At 43.8% G+C, this 14,933-nt stretch overlaps 1 protein-coding gene across 3 annotated transcripts in view; it reads left to right on the forward strand.

Moving 5' to 3' along the window:
• Positions 1 to 14,933, forward strand: part of MEGF10 (multiple EGF like domains 10) — a 195,641-nt gene that overhangs the window by 175,190 nt on the left and 5,518 nt on the right. Inside the window, exons 20-23 of one of the 3 annotated variants that reach the window (XM_066274255.1) lie at positions 5,417 to 5,653; positions 7,495 to 7,622; positions 9,317 to 9,440; positions 14,491 to 14,535. In XM_066274255.1, coding sequence (XP_066130352.1) covers positions 5,417 to 5,653; positions 7,495 to 7,622; positions 9,317 to 9,440; positions 14,491 to 14,535 — 534 coding nt within the window. Of the gene's footprint in view, positions 1 to 5,416; positions 5,654 to 7,494; positions 7,623 to 9,316; positions 9,441 to 14,455; positions 14,536 to 14,933 lie in introns of all 3 variants that reach the window. The other 2 variants (XM_066274257.1, XM_066274256.1) reach the window with 2 other exon arrangements.

Genomic DNA, 14,933 nt, shown 5'->3' on the forward strand with positions numbered 1-14,933 from the left:
ATGACACTCTAACACAGTACATATTATACATATAGTTAATAATATAGTTTCTAAATGTATTTATACTCACTTAGTGTGAAACCTGGGCCTGTTTCGATGAACACAAAAGGGATATCCTGACAGGAATGGTAGAAAGACACACACGAAGCTCTTCCTCAACAGTTCTCAGTCTCTCTCTGTTTTTAGTTTTTATCGCAGTCAAGCTTGAGAAGCTCAGCTCACATAGATATGTGGTTGAAAATGGAAGCAATGTCAAAATAGCTTTGTTGGCCAGAATGGGGAACTCCTTGGCAACAGATAACCAAAAACTGTCCAAAGGAAGATCAGCAAACTTTAGCTTTAAACCATGATCTTGTTTCAGTTCAATGAGTTCCTCTTGCTCCTTTAAAGACATGTCCTTTCCAGCAACAGATACTGAGCTGTATGGGTCCCTAACCCAGTCAAGGCATTCTGTGAAGGCTGAAGAGAAATAAAATGACAACGCCTTCTTGCCTTCTCGAGAGTTTTCAAATGTCTGCCAATCACCTCGCACTTTGCAGCAGTGTTGCTATCATGCTGTTTCTCGGTGAGCGGGAACATCTCAAGGTTGCCACGCTGCACATGTTGTTGCCAGAGCTGCACCTTTAAACAGAATCCGTTCATTTTATCAGTGCTTGTAAGCAGGTTTTCATTTCGGCCTTGCATCCGTGTGTTCAGTTCATTCAGGTAATAAAATATATCATCCAGGTATGCCAGCTTTGACACCACTCATCACTTGCAAGCAGCTTTGAGTAATCGGACCTCTCGTTTGTCAGAAATACTTTAAGTTCCTCTTGCAACTCATACACGCGGGCCAGCACTTTGCTGCGCGACAGCCACTGGGCCTCCGTGTGGAGCAATAAGATTTTATGTTCTGCTCCCATTTCTTTACACAAAGACACAAATAAGCGACATCTCAAAGGTCGTGTCTTCACAAAGTTCACTATGCTCACAACATCATCCAACACAGGAGCTAGATCTGCTGGTAAGGTCTTTGCAACGAGGGCCTCACGGTGCAAAAAGCAGTGCATAACAATAACATCTGGGTTTCTTTCTTTGACCCTACTTACGAAGCCTTGATGCGCCCGACCATGGCTGCGGCTCCATCAGTACAGACACCTGTGCAGTTTTCCCATGTAAGCCCGTTTTTATCAAGATATTCCGACGTGACCGGAAATATTTCCTCTCCTGTTGATTTTTCTGGCAGTGCCTTGCAAAATAGGAAGTTTTCTCTAATGGCTTCTCCAACCACAAAACGCATGTTGGCCAAGAGCTGACAATGTCCACTAATATCCGTTGACTCATCAAGTTGCAGGCAAATTTCTTACTGATGCACACCTTTTCCAAAACAACAGTTTCAATGTCCGCAGACATGTCATCAATACGTCTGGCAATTGTATTATCTGAGAGGCACTTTAGCTTTCTCTTTGGCCGCGGTAGGGCCAAGCATCTCATTTACAATGGCTTTACAAGCTGGCAGTATTAATGTTTCTGCCACAGTGTGGGACTTTTTTGATTTAGCTACGAGTTCAGCAACAAGGTAGCTAGCTTTGAGGGCTCTCTCGTTTACCTTTGTGGTTTTTCTCAAAAAAGTTGCCCATTTCTCATTGTTTGTACATAAGCATACAAAATAGTCCATCGACTTGTTTTGAACAGAAGGGTGTTTCGTTTGGAGATGGCGTTTAAGCTTGGTTGGCACCATGGCGCTATTAAGCTTCTCACCACACACACACCAAGCACAGCGGAGTCGGTGCTGTCTCATCCCTGGTGAAAGTAAATCCAAATGAAAGATAGCTTTCGCTGTATTGCCTCGAGCTCACGGTCTTGTCTTTTTCCTTTTGTCAACCACTCATACTAGGGCCTTCATCTGGGTCAGAATTTTGTCCAGGGCCCTGTTCGGCATTTGCATTTTCCCTTCTCAAAAACTTCTCCATCACTGTCACTTGCTCGTCTTGCTGAGATCCCAAACTGTCACAAGAGTGAAATATGCCTGGCAGAGGTCCTTTAAATAAATTACATTTATTAAAAAAAAAGTTAAGCCCTGGCCGGTTGGCTCAGCGGTAGAGCGTCAGCCTAGCGTGCGGAGGACCTGGGTTCGATTCCCGGCCAGGGCACACAAGAGAAGCGCCCATTTGCTTCTCCACCCCTCCGCCGCGCTTTCCCTCTCTGTCTCTCTCTTCCCCTCCCGCAGCCAAGGCTCCATTGGAGCAAAGATGGCCCGGGTGCTAGGGATGGCTCTGTGGCCTCTGCCTCAGGCGCTAGAGTGGCTCTGGTCGCAACATGGCGATGCCCAGGATGGGCAGAGCATCGCCCCTGGTGGGCATGCCGGGTGGATCCCGGTCGGGCGCATGCGGGAGTCTGTCTGACTGTCTCTCCCTGTTTCCAGCTTCAGAAAAATGAAAAAAAAAAAAAAAAGGTAAATAAAAAAGTATAACCCCCTCATATATACAGTCCCATGTAACATCCCTCATATATACAGTCCCACATAACATCCCCTTATAAATACAGTCCCTCGTAACATCCCCTCATATATACAGTCCCATGTAACATCCCCTCATATACAGTCCCATGTAATATCCCCTCATATACAGTCCCATGTAATATCCCTTCATATACAGATCCACATAACATCCCCTCATATACAGTCCATGTAACCTCATATATACAGTCCCATGTAACCTCATATATACAGTCCCATGTAACCCCTCATATATACAGTCCCATGTATCCCCTCATATATACAGTCCCGCTAATAGATTCTGGAGCTTTCATCAAGGTTGTGGGTTCAAATCAATTTGGCAAATACAGAGACTGGACAAAATCAATTTTAGAAAATGTTGGGTACTTGTGTAACATCATAAGTCCTCAGAGCATCTCTACTGTCAGATTGAGAAGTTTGCTTTCTAGGTAAGGATTCTGATAAATACTAGAGTTCTCCCTGAGGTTGTGGGTTCAAATCCCATGGTCAGCTGGGTGCAGGGACCTTGGTTCTGTCTGTTTTGATGGTGTATATAGAGATTTGAGCTCTTTAAGAAGATGACCCTTCAGGAGGCCATATACAATATAGATAACATTGTGATGCATTGTATATCACCCTCTGCGGGGGCCTCTTTTAAAAGAAAAAGGTCAAATATTTATATACACCATCAGGATAGACATAACCAGCCGAGGCTGAGGCTTCATCTAGTGGTGGCAACATTTACCTCCAGTCCTGACCAGGATTAGAAATCGGGACCATGGGGAGGAGTAGCAGCTTCAACTACTCGCCGCGGCCACACAATGACAAGTGTGCGGCAGCCTGAGCAGGAACCTTCCTGGGTGTGGATGAGAGGTGGCCTACTATTGGTTCATTGCTAGTGGCCGGGATGAATCCTAGAAGGTGATTGGTCAGTGAGCATTCTCTGTACCTCCACTCTTCCTGTCGCTGATAGCTGGAGGGACTGTGAGGGGAATGTTTATGTTTGGATGGAGGCGGCTGGCGGCGGGCTGGATAAATAACCTCTGCGGGCCATATCCGGTACGCGGGCCATAATTTGGGGACCCATGTTTAATTTCCCCATGGCACACCTGACCATGTCTCATGGCACACTGGTTGAAAAACACTGTTATACTATACACTTTTTTTGTCTGATTTTGTTTATTCAGCATCATTATTTTAAAATTAAACCATGTTGTGGTGTATGTCAGTGGTTCAGTTCTTTTTATTGTTGTCTAGTATTCCACTGCATGGAATAGACCATAATTTGTTTGCAGGTGAATACACCTGCTGATGGACATTTGGGTTGTTTCCAGTTTTGGGATATTACAGGAAAAGTTTCTGTGTACAATAGTATATCAAGTTTTTACATAGAACTATGTTTTCATTTCATTTCTTTTGCATAAACTACATAGTAGGAGTAAAACGATCAGGTCATGTGGTAGGCATATGTTTAGCTTGTTAAATTTGTGCCCATGTTTTGTTTTAAAGATTTTTTACTTATTCATTTTAGGGAGAGGAGAGAGAAAGGGATAGAGAGAGAGAATGAGAGAGGTAGGAGAGAGGAGCGGGAAGAATCAACTCATAGTTGCTTCCCGTATGTGTCTTGACCAGGCAAGCCTGAGGTTTTGAACCAGCGTCCTCAGTGTTCCAGGTTGATGCTTTATCCACTGCGCCACCACAGGTCAGGCATGCCCGTGGTTTTCAACTAGGATGTGTATCACAGTCACCTGGAGATATACATAGTCTCACTTGGTCAATCTGATTCTGGGATGAATGGGGCCTTTGAGAAAGTGCCTAAGGATGTCCTCCAGAGAGTTCCTACATCAGTATAATAAGCTCATAGGGTGTAAAGACTTCAGAATTCATACAGTGTTGTAGGTGAAGTCATCTTGCACTGTAGATTATGCAGCTACTCATTTAATTTTCTTTCACACAATAACTTTTACATGCTCATGATTTATATTTGACTATCATAGCAATAGGAAGTTATGTTCTGCAATCACCTCATTATTACACATGCATTGCAGTCATACCACACTGGCCTTGATGCTCTGTGTTTCAGGGCAGACTGTCTTATAAGAAGGTCCAGCATTCAGAATCATGAAGTCATAGGGACATTTGAGCCAGAAGCACCTTCACAGAAGCCAGTGACCTTATTTTCAGATGATGAAACTGCAGCCTAAAAGCTAAGGGAAAGTTCAGAATACCTGGATCAACTCCTTTGGATTCCAGGGTTCTTGACTCCAGTTCCATACTTTTCATGTCTTCACTTGATGAAACAGGAAGAACTGTGGAAAACTGAATTTTGAATTTTAATGATGAGGTTTTAGGGTGATGTTGTCAGGTATTATTGGGACAGACCTTTCTGTCATAGAAAATAACTGCATAGAACAGTATCCTCTGAGATAAAAGCCCATTGAAATCAGGTTTAGGACTAGATTTAAAATAGAGATGTTCTTGCTTAGAAAGAAAATTGCTGTTAAAAATGCTAAAGATAGGCATAAAATTAAGTTAGTCAGTTGAGACATGTAGGAGCTAGCCCTTCATAACCTTAGTACTATATAATAAATAAAGCACAATAAAAATTAGATGAAGTATTAATATTACTTCCAATTAATTGTCAAAAGTGCTTAATGTAAAATATGTGAGAAGCTCCTAAATCCTATTGTTGAAACTTGGGATCCAGTAACTCCTCTCTTTTTTGAGGCTTAGAGCAACCTTTCTCTGGACACAGACAAGCCAAGAACATCTGAAAGTGAAGATTGTTTGTTTTTCCTTCCTGCTTTGTTTCCAGATTAACATTTCATGAACTGAAAATACCCAGGTCTCAGCGCAGCAGGAGATTTTTGTAACTAGAGAGCAAGCATTTCTCCAGCATGTTGTCAGCCTCACTCCAGTCTCTCTCTCTCCTTTTTCTAGCTGGTGTTATAATAGTTGGGAATCTGAACAGCTTAAGCAGAACCAGCACGGCTCTTCCTGCGGACTCCTACCAGATCGGGGCCATCGCGGGCATCATCATTCTTGTCCTGGTTGTCCTGTTCCTACTGGCTTTGTTCATTATTTATAGACACAAGCAGAAGGGAAAGGAATCGAGCATGCCAGCAGTGACCTACACCCCTGCCATGAGGGTCATGAATGCTGACTATGCCATTTCAGGTAAGACAAGTCATTAGAGGTGTTTTTACTCTGAAAAGTAAGGTTTTCTTAACCTGGGTATTTGGCTGTGCTGTCCGTTATTACTGTCAATTAGCCTTGAGAATGTATAAATATAAATATAAATATAAACATATATATATATTTTTGTATTTTTTCTTAAGTGAGAATTGAGGAGGCAGAGAGACAGACTCCCACATGTGCTTGACTGAGATCTACCTGGCAAGCCCACTAGGAGGCGATGCCCTGCCCATCTGGAGTGTTGCTCTGTTGCAACCAGAGCCATTCTAGTGCCTGAGGCGAAGGCATGGAGTCGTCCTCAGCACCCAGGGCCAACTTTGCTCCAATGGAGCCTTGGCTGCAGGAAAGGAAGAGAGAGATAGAGAGAAGGCAGAGGGGGAAGGGTGGAGAAGCAGATGGGCGCTTCTCCTGTGTGCCCTGACAAGCAGTCAAGCCCAGGACATCTACACGCAGGGCCGACGCTCTAAGGCTGAGCCAACTAGTCAGGGCCTAGCCTTAAATATATCTTATGTTTGCCTGACCAGGCAGTGGCGCAGTGGATAGAGCGTCCGACTGGGATGCGGAAGGACCCAGGTTCGAGACCCTGATGTCACCAGCTTGAGCGCGTGCTCATCTGGCTTAAGCAGAAAGCTCACCAGCTTGGACCCAAGGTCGCTGGCTCGAGCAAGGGGTTACTCGGTCTGCTGAAGGCCCACGGTCAAGGCACATATGAGAAAGCAATCAATGAACAACTAAGGTGTTGCCACGAAAAACTGAGGATTGATGCTTCTCATCTCTCTCCGTTTCTGTCTGTCTGTCCCTAGCTCTCCCTCTCTTTGACTCTCTCTCTCTGTCCCTGTAAAAAAAAAAAAATCTTATGTTTAGAAAAGGTATGTTGTTAGAGATGTGTTTTATGTGTGTCAATAGTAGTAACATTATTACTACTGTTGTCTTCTGTGAGGTTTTATAAATTAGGTTCATTATGTGGTTGCTTTAGACTTTGGGGATTTCAGCCTGAAAAAAGCTTTACTGGGCACCCAGTCCCAAGCTGTTTTCTTACTTGAGGGACAGGGAAGAAGGAGGAGGAGGTGGTTGTTACATTGCCAAGGTCATGGAGCAGACCACGAACTAGGACCAGGTCTTCGTTCTCTGGCCTTGGGCTCCTCCCCTAGTTCCTCCCAGCCTGTCCCCGAGCCCACACTAACTGCACAGCAACCCAGGTACCTAAGAAACAGTATTATAGTTTTAGCAAGAACCAGAGCATTTCCTTAAGAAAACTATTGAATCTTCCTTTCGGTCCCAAGTCCCCATAAGAGTAAATCTTTAACTGACACACTCAATCATCAGAAGAAGTAACCACTTAAATGAGGGAATTTGGAAACTGAAAATATTTATTAATTTGGGGGCATTTATTGAAGGGTTTTAGGGGTGACACAGTTTAAGAACACACTGATTGTGGGGGAAGGCATAAGTGGCTGTGTGGAAGATCAGACTACAGAATATCATGCCAAGAACTCAAGTGTTTAAAAAAAATGAGAGAGAGCGAGAGAGAAAGAGGAAAATTAGAGCAGAAGTAGCTTCAAGGTGATCCCTTCCCAGCTTGCAGAGCCCCAAAGCAAAGAGCAGGTACTCATCTGTGGATATTTTCACACCTTTCGAGGACATAGGTAGGCAGTCAGAGCCCCGCTGCTTCCAGAAGCTTTGCTGAGTGTGCTGGGCAGGAGGGTATCCTGCCCAGCCCGGGATATGAAAGCAGTCGAAACATTTGTTCCCGCATTTTCCTTCCCCTTTCCCCCAGGTTGAGGGGAGCCTGCCGTCTTAACCGTTTCCTTCTCTTCCTGCAGAAACCCTTCCTCACGGCAGCGGTGGGAATGCTAACAGCCATTATTTCACCAACCCCAGCTACCACACACTTACGCAGTGTGCCACATCCCCCCACGTCAACAACAGGGACAGGATGACCATCGCAAAGGTGAGAGGAAATGGCTCAGGTCGCGGAAGGTAGGCTGGGAAGAGGGAGAGGAACAAGCAGGAATCAAGGGCTGCTATTTGCTGGTTGCTGTTCAGGGTACCCTCTCTATCTATTATCTCATTTGTTCCTCTGAACAATCCCGTAAGTGTGTATTAGGATCTCAAGTGTAATGAGGAAAAGCCTGAGTAATGAAGAATTCAAGTCACTTCCAAACATAGCTCCCCAGCTAGTGGGCGAGACAGCTGTGATGTGAGTCAAGGTCTCCCTGTCTCTACAATTTGTCTTATTTCCATTGCGCCTCTTTGGAAAAATGTTTCCAATGTTGCATGAGGTTTCAAAATAATGTCTCATAGCAGAACTATAGCAGACTCAATCCTGGGTGAAATTGCCAGGTTTGTCTTTTCTCACCACCTGTCTCCTAGTGGCCTTTCCCGGCCATTCGTACTTCCGTAACAACAATACTGTGGATTTACTTAGGTTGAACCACACGAAAGTAGATTTTTGTAGGTCAAACATCATTTAATAGAAACAATGTGCCAAGTGTTCCTAATTATTTCACTAATAAAAACTCATTTAAACCTCAGCATCCTCTGAATCCAGAGTGGTTATGCTCCCCGTTTTATAGAGGCGCAGAGAGGTCTGGGCACCCTGAGCTGCCAGCACCCCGCGCGGCTCCTGCGGCTCTCCCCGCTCACCCCAGGCCCCTCCCACAATGCTCTGAAATCCCAAACGTGTCTCCCTTCCAATTGCACCCGAATTATATTTCTGATCTCCGTCATCTCATTCCAGCTCTCTTAGAAGAAAACCAAGCTAATAAAATCAATTCAGTTGCAATTAAGTTAATGCAGCTGGATTTTAATTACTGTGCCTCATAATTAAACAGCACTTCACATTCTCCAGGGACTTTCATATTCATCATTCCATTTGTTCTCATTCACATGCAGGGAGGGAGGCAAAGTCAATAATCTTATCCTCATATTTATGGCTAAGAAAACTGCTAACAGTCATTTGTGACTCATACAAGTTCGTACACTGTTTGACGGGAGAGCCCAGACAAGGAATTTGGTTTTTTCAATTCAACGTTCTGTGTCTGTAAACCCAAATAAAGTGTAACTGGTATAGAGCAGTGGTCCCCAGTCCCCAACCTTTTTTGGGCCATGGACCAGTTTAATGTCAGAAGATATTTTCACGGACTGGCCTTTAGGGTGGGACAGATAAATGCACAAAATAAAATTATGCGACCGGTGTAAAAGCTGTGGTATTTTTAAATATAATTATTGAACTTAACGAGACAAGCGTCAAAAGTGAGCCTTAGACAGATGTAACAGAGGAAATCTGGTCATTTTTCAAAACTAAAACATCATTCAGACTTAAATATAAATAAAACGGAAATAATGTAAGTTATTTATTCTTTCTCTGCGGACCGGTACCAAATGGCCTGGCCCAGGGGTTGGGGACCACTGGTATAGAGTAACAACATGAAATGAAGACACTGAGGCAATGGAGGGAGCTATTGGGGTCAAGGGACATATATTCCTGTCGCCCTTGATGTCCCACCAGGTCAGAAACAGTCCCCTCCGTTAAGGACCAGTCCTTGATCCAGCCATGGACGTGCTTCTGTCTGATCGATCACATTGTACTTACACCGCATTGCATTCTCTCTTTACATCTTTTGTTGTTTATATTTTTAACAGTCAAAAAACAATCAGCTATTTGTGAATCTGAAAAACGTAAATCCTGGGAAGAGAGGCACCATGGTGGACTGCACGGGGACCCTGCCTGCAGACTGGAAGCATGGCGGCTACCTCAACGAGCTTGGTGAGTCCCCAGCTGTGTCCTCACTGAGCTGCTGTGTCTGTCAGTTGCCTCAGACAGTCGCGGATGTCTGTCTGTGCCAGAGTGAGCTATTGAAGACACACAGGGAAAAACTAAACGGTGGAGTTATACCTAACCCCTGTATGGGGCTAATTACTATCCCAGATGCCTTATTTATTCAACACTGAATTTCAACAATATGCCAGGAATAATTAAATGAGAGAAGGCTCTCTGCATGCTTGTAGCTTACATTCTTACTCTCTCTATATTAACTTACTTCATTTCCTAAGCACTCTTAATAGGTTGGAACTATTATTATCATCATCCTCTTCATGTCACAGTTAAGGAACTTAGTCTTAAAGAGGTTAAGTAAGTTGTATCAAGTCTCAAACCCCAGCCAGTGGAAGGCTTGGGAGTTAAGCTGATCACCTGGGAACCAGGTTGTGGGCCTCTCCTCACTCTCTTTTAATATGGGGCGCCGCACTGGAGGCCCCCTTCCCCTTCTAGGTGAGGAAGTGGAGACTGCAACAGGATACGGTAAGTCAGTGGCTCTCAGGTATTCTGTGGTCGGATCCTTTCACGGACTCTGAAAAGTTACTGAGGACCCCACAGAGCTTCTGTTGATTTGGGTTCTATCAATTGAGATTTACCATATTGCACATTAAAACCAAGAACACTTAAAATAATTATCTATTAACTTATTTTTAATAATAATCTCATTTCATGATAATATAGGATGCCTCTTATGAAAAATTACTAAATTTTCCAAAGACTACAGGCAAGAGTAGCACTCTAACACTTTCCTAAATCTTACGTCTGGCTTAAATAGAGGACAGCTAGATTTTCACTCTGCTCCTGCGCTCAAACAGTAGTGAGCTCAGCCTTGGTATAGCTCCTAGAAAACTCCACCATAGACTTGAGAGAAAGGGAGAGTGAGAAGGGCAAACAGTGTTACTGTATTGTTATGAGAAACTCTTTGCTCATACAGCCTTCCTGCGAAGGGGGTCAGGTTCCTGGACCACACACAGAGAACTGCCAGGATATCCCCTGAGTACGTGGTGCCCTTTCTAAGGACGTGCTCCCTATTTTCAAGGAGTGGCTCGATGATGCAGTAACTAATGTGTGAGGGGTGCCTTATGGTTATCAAACCCTCTAGTGTGTATTTTTTAGTGGTAAGGTTGCCATGAAGCCCAGTTAAGTCTGGATTTCAAATAAGCAACAATTATTTTTAATATAAATATATTTCAAATATATGGGACATGCTTATACTAAAAACTATTTGTTGTTCCTTTGAAATTAATTTAACCGGCCTTCCTGTGTTTTTATTTGCTAAATGTACCACCTCTATTGGAGGGGCCCTTCCATGAATGCTGTTTCTAGAGGGAAGCACTGGGAAGCCCAGAGGTTAGCTCTCCTGTTCAGGGTTCAGGGAAGGACGGGGGTAAAGCAGGGCCTCCTAGGTGGGCTTCTGATTGCTCCCCCTCTGACATTTCTGAGAATTCTGTATACATTCAATTACCTGATCCATTGTAGAAATCAGTCCCTGTGGGTTTGAAAACCCCCTTACTACAGAAATGCAAATGTTTAAGAAGGAAAATGAGTATAAATTCTAAACATTTATCTGCAGTCTACCCCAATATTATCAAGAGGGTGTGTATTTCTACACTTACAGTAAAATTATTTATAAGATAGACCCATTCAAAGAACAGTTATTTACAACATACTTATTGGTGAGATTATTTAATTAGGGAAGTATTTTTTAAAAAGTCTAAATTACATTAATAATTTAGCTTAAAGTAGTACCTGAATTGATAGTCAGTAAAATACCACCACGTGCTCCTGAGGGAAGAGCCTTGTTCTGCCTTCACCTGTTGTAATTTGTTCTGATTCTAGAACACACAGTCATTGCCATGGTCACGAATAGACTGCTCTCTAACTCAGTGAGACCCAAGAGACATAAAATCTTTATTGGAAATTTTGAATCTCCTTGGTTTGTTCTATTCCAAGAATAATTCTCCATTTAATGTCCTTTTAAGATTGTTGCACAGAAAAAGTCTGCTTTTACCAAGTACAGAGTAGATGATGAAGTGGGTCAGTGTTTTAAATGATGGAAAAGTTGTGTTGATATTGTCCGAAAAAGCCCTGAACTTCATACAAAAGTCCTGGTATTGATTCCTGATTCTTTTATATGACACTGGGTCAAGCACCCTCTCAAGACTGATTCGTTCCTTTGTAAAATAGGGTCAGTGATTGTGTTCTGGCTCATTGTATGAATTAGATTAAACCAAACATTTTGAAAGTCTCTGTTCAGTGCTTGGGACATATGGGAGTTCATGGGGAACCCTATCAGCTTCCTTGTTAAATCAGCACCCTGATTTTCCAAGGCAGTGAAGAGAGACTCTGGCAGGGGTATTTGGTATGACAGCCCCAACCTTTGTTCCCTAATTTACTATCCACTCCATGCTGCTCTCTTTAACCTCTTGGGGAAGGCTCATTGCAAGCTAAAGCAAGATGTACATTTAACAAGACTTTGGACCAGTTTGGAAATGGCTCAGGGAATTTGGCAAAGAGTAATGTAGACAGAGTTCCTTGACAGGAGGCTTTCAGAGGCAAAGGCCTCTGCCACTCTCATGGGTCCCTTTACCAAGTCTGGGAATCTTCAAGGCCAACCTCAGGATCAATAATTTCCTGGAAAGAACTCCCTGAAACCTGTTATACTCATGGCCTTAGTTTATCACAGCAAAGGATACAGATTAAAATCAGCCCAAGAAAGAGGTAGTGGACAGAGTCAAGGAAAGTTCAAAGCATGAAACTTCCAGCTGTCCTTTCCTATTGGAATCATGGAAAGTGCTAACTTTTTCTGGCAACAATGTGTGGCAATTCACATCAAATATGTGCAAATAGGGAAGCTCACCTCCGACTTAGTGTTCAGGGTTTTTATGTGGGCTTGGTCATGCAGACCTGGTTTACTGCCCATGTGGTTGACCTGTAGTCTCCAGCCCGTCTGGAGGTTGAGCTGACACCAAATGGCCCAACCCCCCTCCCATAAATCACTTTGTTAAACTATCCAGTATATCCCTAGGTCCCCAGGTAAACAAAAACACTCTTACTGGGTAGGACATTCCAAGAACTTAGAGCTCACCGGATAGACATTATTAGACATCCCCATTTCCTGTCCCGAAGACCGATATTAGACCTGCTCTCTCCCCTTAGGGAATTCTTCCTCTTCCTCCACAGTGTGTGTCCCCGTCAGACATCACCATCCGAACTTGAGTTTAATATCACTCTAAGAAACACACGCACAGTTGTAGGGGGTCATTTCTTTCACATTCTCATACTTGAATATTCATCCCAAGTCATTACTTTGCTCTCTGTTTTTAACCCAAGTCTATACCATTCCTTTCAAAGATAATCGAGAGGGCCTTGGAATGCATACAGATAGACACTGTAAGTGTTATAGTAATTGAAACACCATTCGTTTACATGGCGCTTCAGAGTTAGCCCAGGCTATGCTCTATTTCACTTCATGATCACCACAACCCTGGAAGGCTTGGGAGGCAGGTTTTGTTTTCCTCATTTTAGAGGTAAGAAAATTGACACTCAGAGAGTTGAATATCTTGTTCAAAGTCATATGGCTAAAAACTGATGAAATGTAAGTCCTTTATCTCAGTTCTAATCCTGGTTGTGACCCGTCTACTGTGCAACCTGGAATCAAGTGTACTGATTCATCGGTGTCTCAGTTTCCACCGTGTATTCATCAGCCTTTCCCAAAGTCCCTGTCAGTGAACAAGAGAATGATCAGAATGATATGTGTATTCTTAATTCTAAGCACCGAGGATACCTAGCATGAGTGATTGGTGTAAAGATTTGAAAAGCAGCAGCCTAGGCCCTGGCCAGTTGGCTCAGTGGTAGAGCATCTGCCTGGCGTGTGGAAGTCCTGCATTTGATTTCTGGTCAGGGCACACAGAAGAAGCAGTCATCTATCAGCTTCTCCATCCCTCCCCCTTGTCTTTCTCTGTCTCTTCTCTCTCTTTCTTCCCCTCCAGCAGCCAAGGCTCAAATGATTTGAGCAAGTTTTCTCCTGGTGCTGAGGATGGTTCCGTGGCCTCTCCTCAGGTGCTAAAATAGCTCGGTGGCCAAGCAACAGAGCTGCAGACCCAGATGGGAAGAGCATCCCCCAGTAGAGGGATTGCTGGGTGAATCCCAGTCAGAGCACATGCGGGAGTCTGTCTCTGCCTCCCCACTTCTCACTTAATAAAAAAGGAAGGAAGGAAGGAAGGAAGGAAGGAAGGAAGGAAGGAAGGAAGGAAGGAAGGGAGGGAAGGAGGGAAGGAGGGAAGGAAGGAAGGAAGAAAAGGGAGAGAGGGAGAGAGGAAGGAAGGAAGGAAGGAAGGAAGGAAGGAAGGAAGGAAGGAAGGAAGGAAGGAAGGAAGGAAGGAAGGAAGGAGGGAGGGAGGGAAGGAAGGAAGGAAGAAAGGGAAGAGAGGGAGAGAGGAAGGAAGGAAGGAAAGAAGGAAAGAAGGAAGGAAAGAAGGAAGGAAGGAAGGAAGGAAGGAAGGAAGGAAGGAAGGAAGGAAGGGAAAGGGAAGCAGCAACCTTGATGTCCTGCAGTTAGAAGGAAGTGGGTGCCCCAACCATCTTCCTCCAGGACCTTGAAGTATTAGATAGACTTTCTCTTGCTTTCAGTTTGCACTGAGTATTTTCTTTTTCTTTCTTTTCTTTTTGGTGAGAGATAAAGAGGCAAAAAGAGTGTTAGATAGGGACAGGAGACAGGAAGGGAGAGAGATGACAAGCACCAATTCTTCATCGCGGCACCACTGCAGCACCTTAGTTGTTCATTGATTGCTTTCTCAAAAGTGTCTTGATCAGGAGGTTGCAGCCAAGCCAGTGACCCCTTGCTCAAGCCAGGAACCTTGGGCTCACGTGAGCAGGCATGGGGTCTTGTCTATGATCCCACGCTCAAGCTGGTGAACCCATGCTCAAGCTGGCAACCTCGTGGTTTCAAACCACCTGGTCAGGCTCACTTGGTCTTTTCCTTCTTCCTTTATCACAGGTGCTTTTGGACTTGATAGAAGTTATATGGGGAAATCCTTGAAAGGTATGTGCAAATTTGAGGAAGAAATACCTTTATAAAATCATAATTAGAAAATATATCTCAGAGACCGAAATAATTTGCTAAACAAACAAGAGTGGAAATGTAGAAAAATTGTAGAATTGTTAGTGTCATTGTTTCAACAAACACACAAACATTTTGACTAACATCAAGACAGCAGCCATAGGTGCATCCAATTAGAGCAGGGGTTGGGATCCTATGGCTCGTGAGCCAGATATGGCTCTTCTGATGGCTGCATCTGGCTTGCAGACAAATCTTTAATAAAAAGAATAATAACATTAAAATATAAAACATTCTCATGTATTACAATCCATTCATTTCCTACCGCTCATGTTCATGGTTGCGGGTGGCTGGAGCCAATCACAGCTGTCCTTCGGGACAAC

This window comes from Saccopteryx bilineata, chromosome 4 (genome assembly GCF_036850765.1).
Source record: "Saccopteryx bilineata isolate mSacBil1 chromosome 4, mSacBil1_pri_phased_curated, whole genome shotgun sequence".
NCBI lineage: Eukaryota > Metazoa > Chordata > Mammalia > Chiroptera > Emballonuridae > Saccopteryx > Saccopteryx bilineata.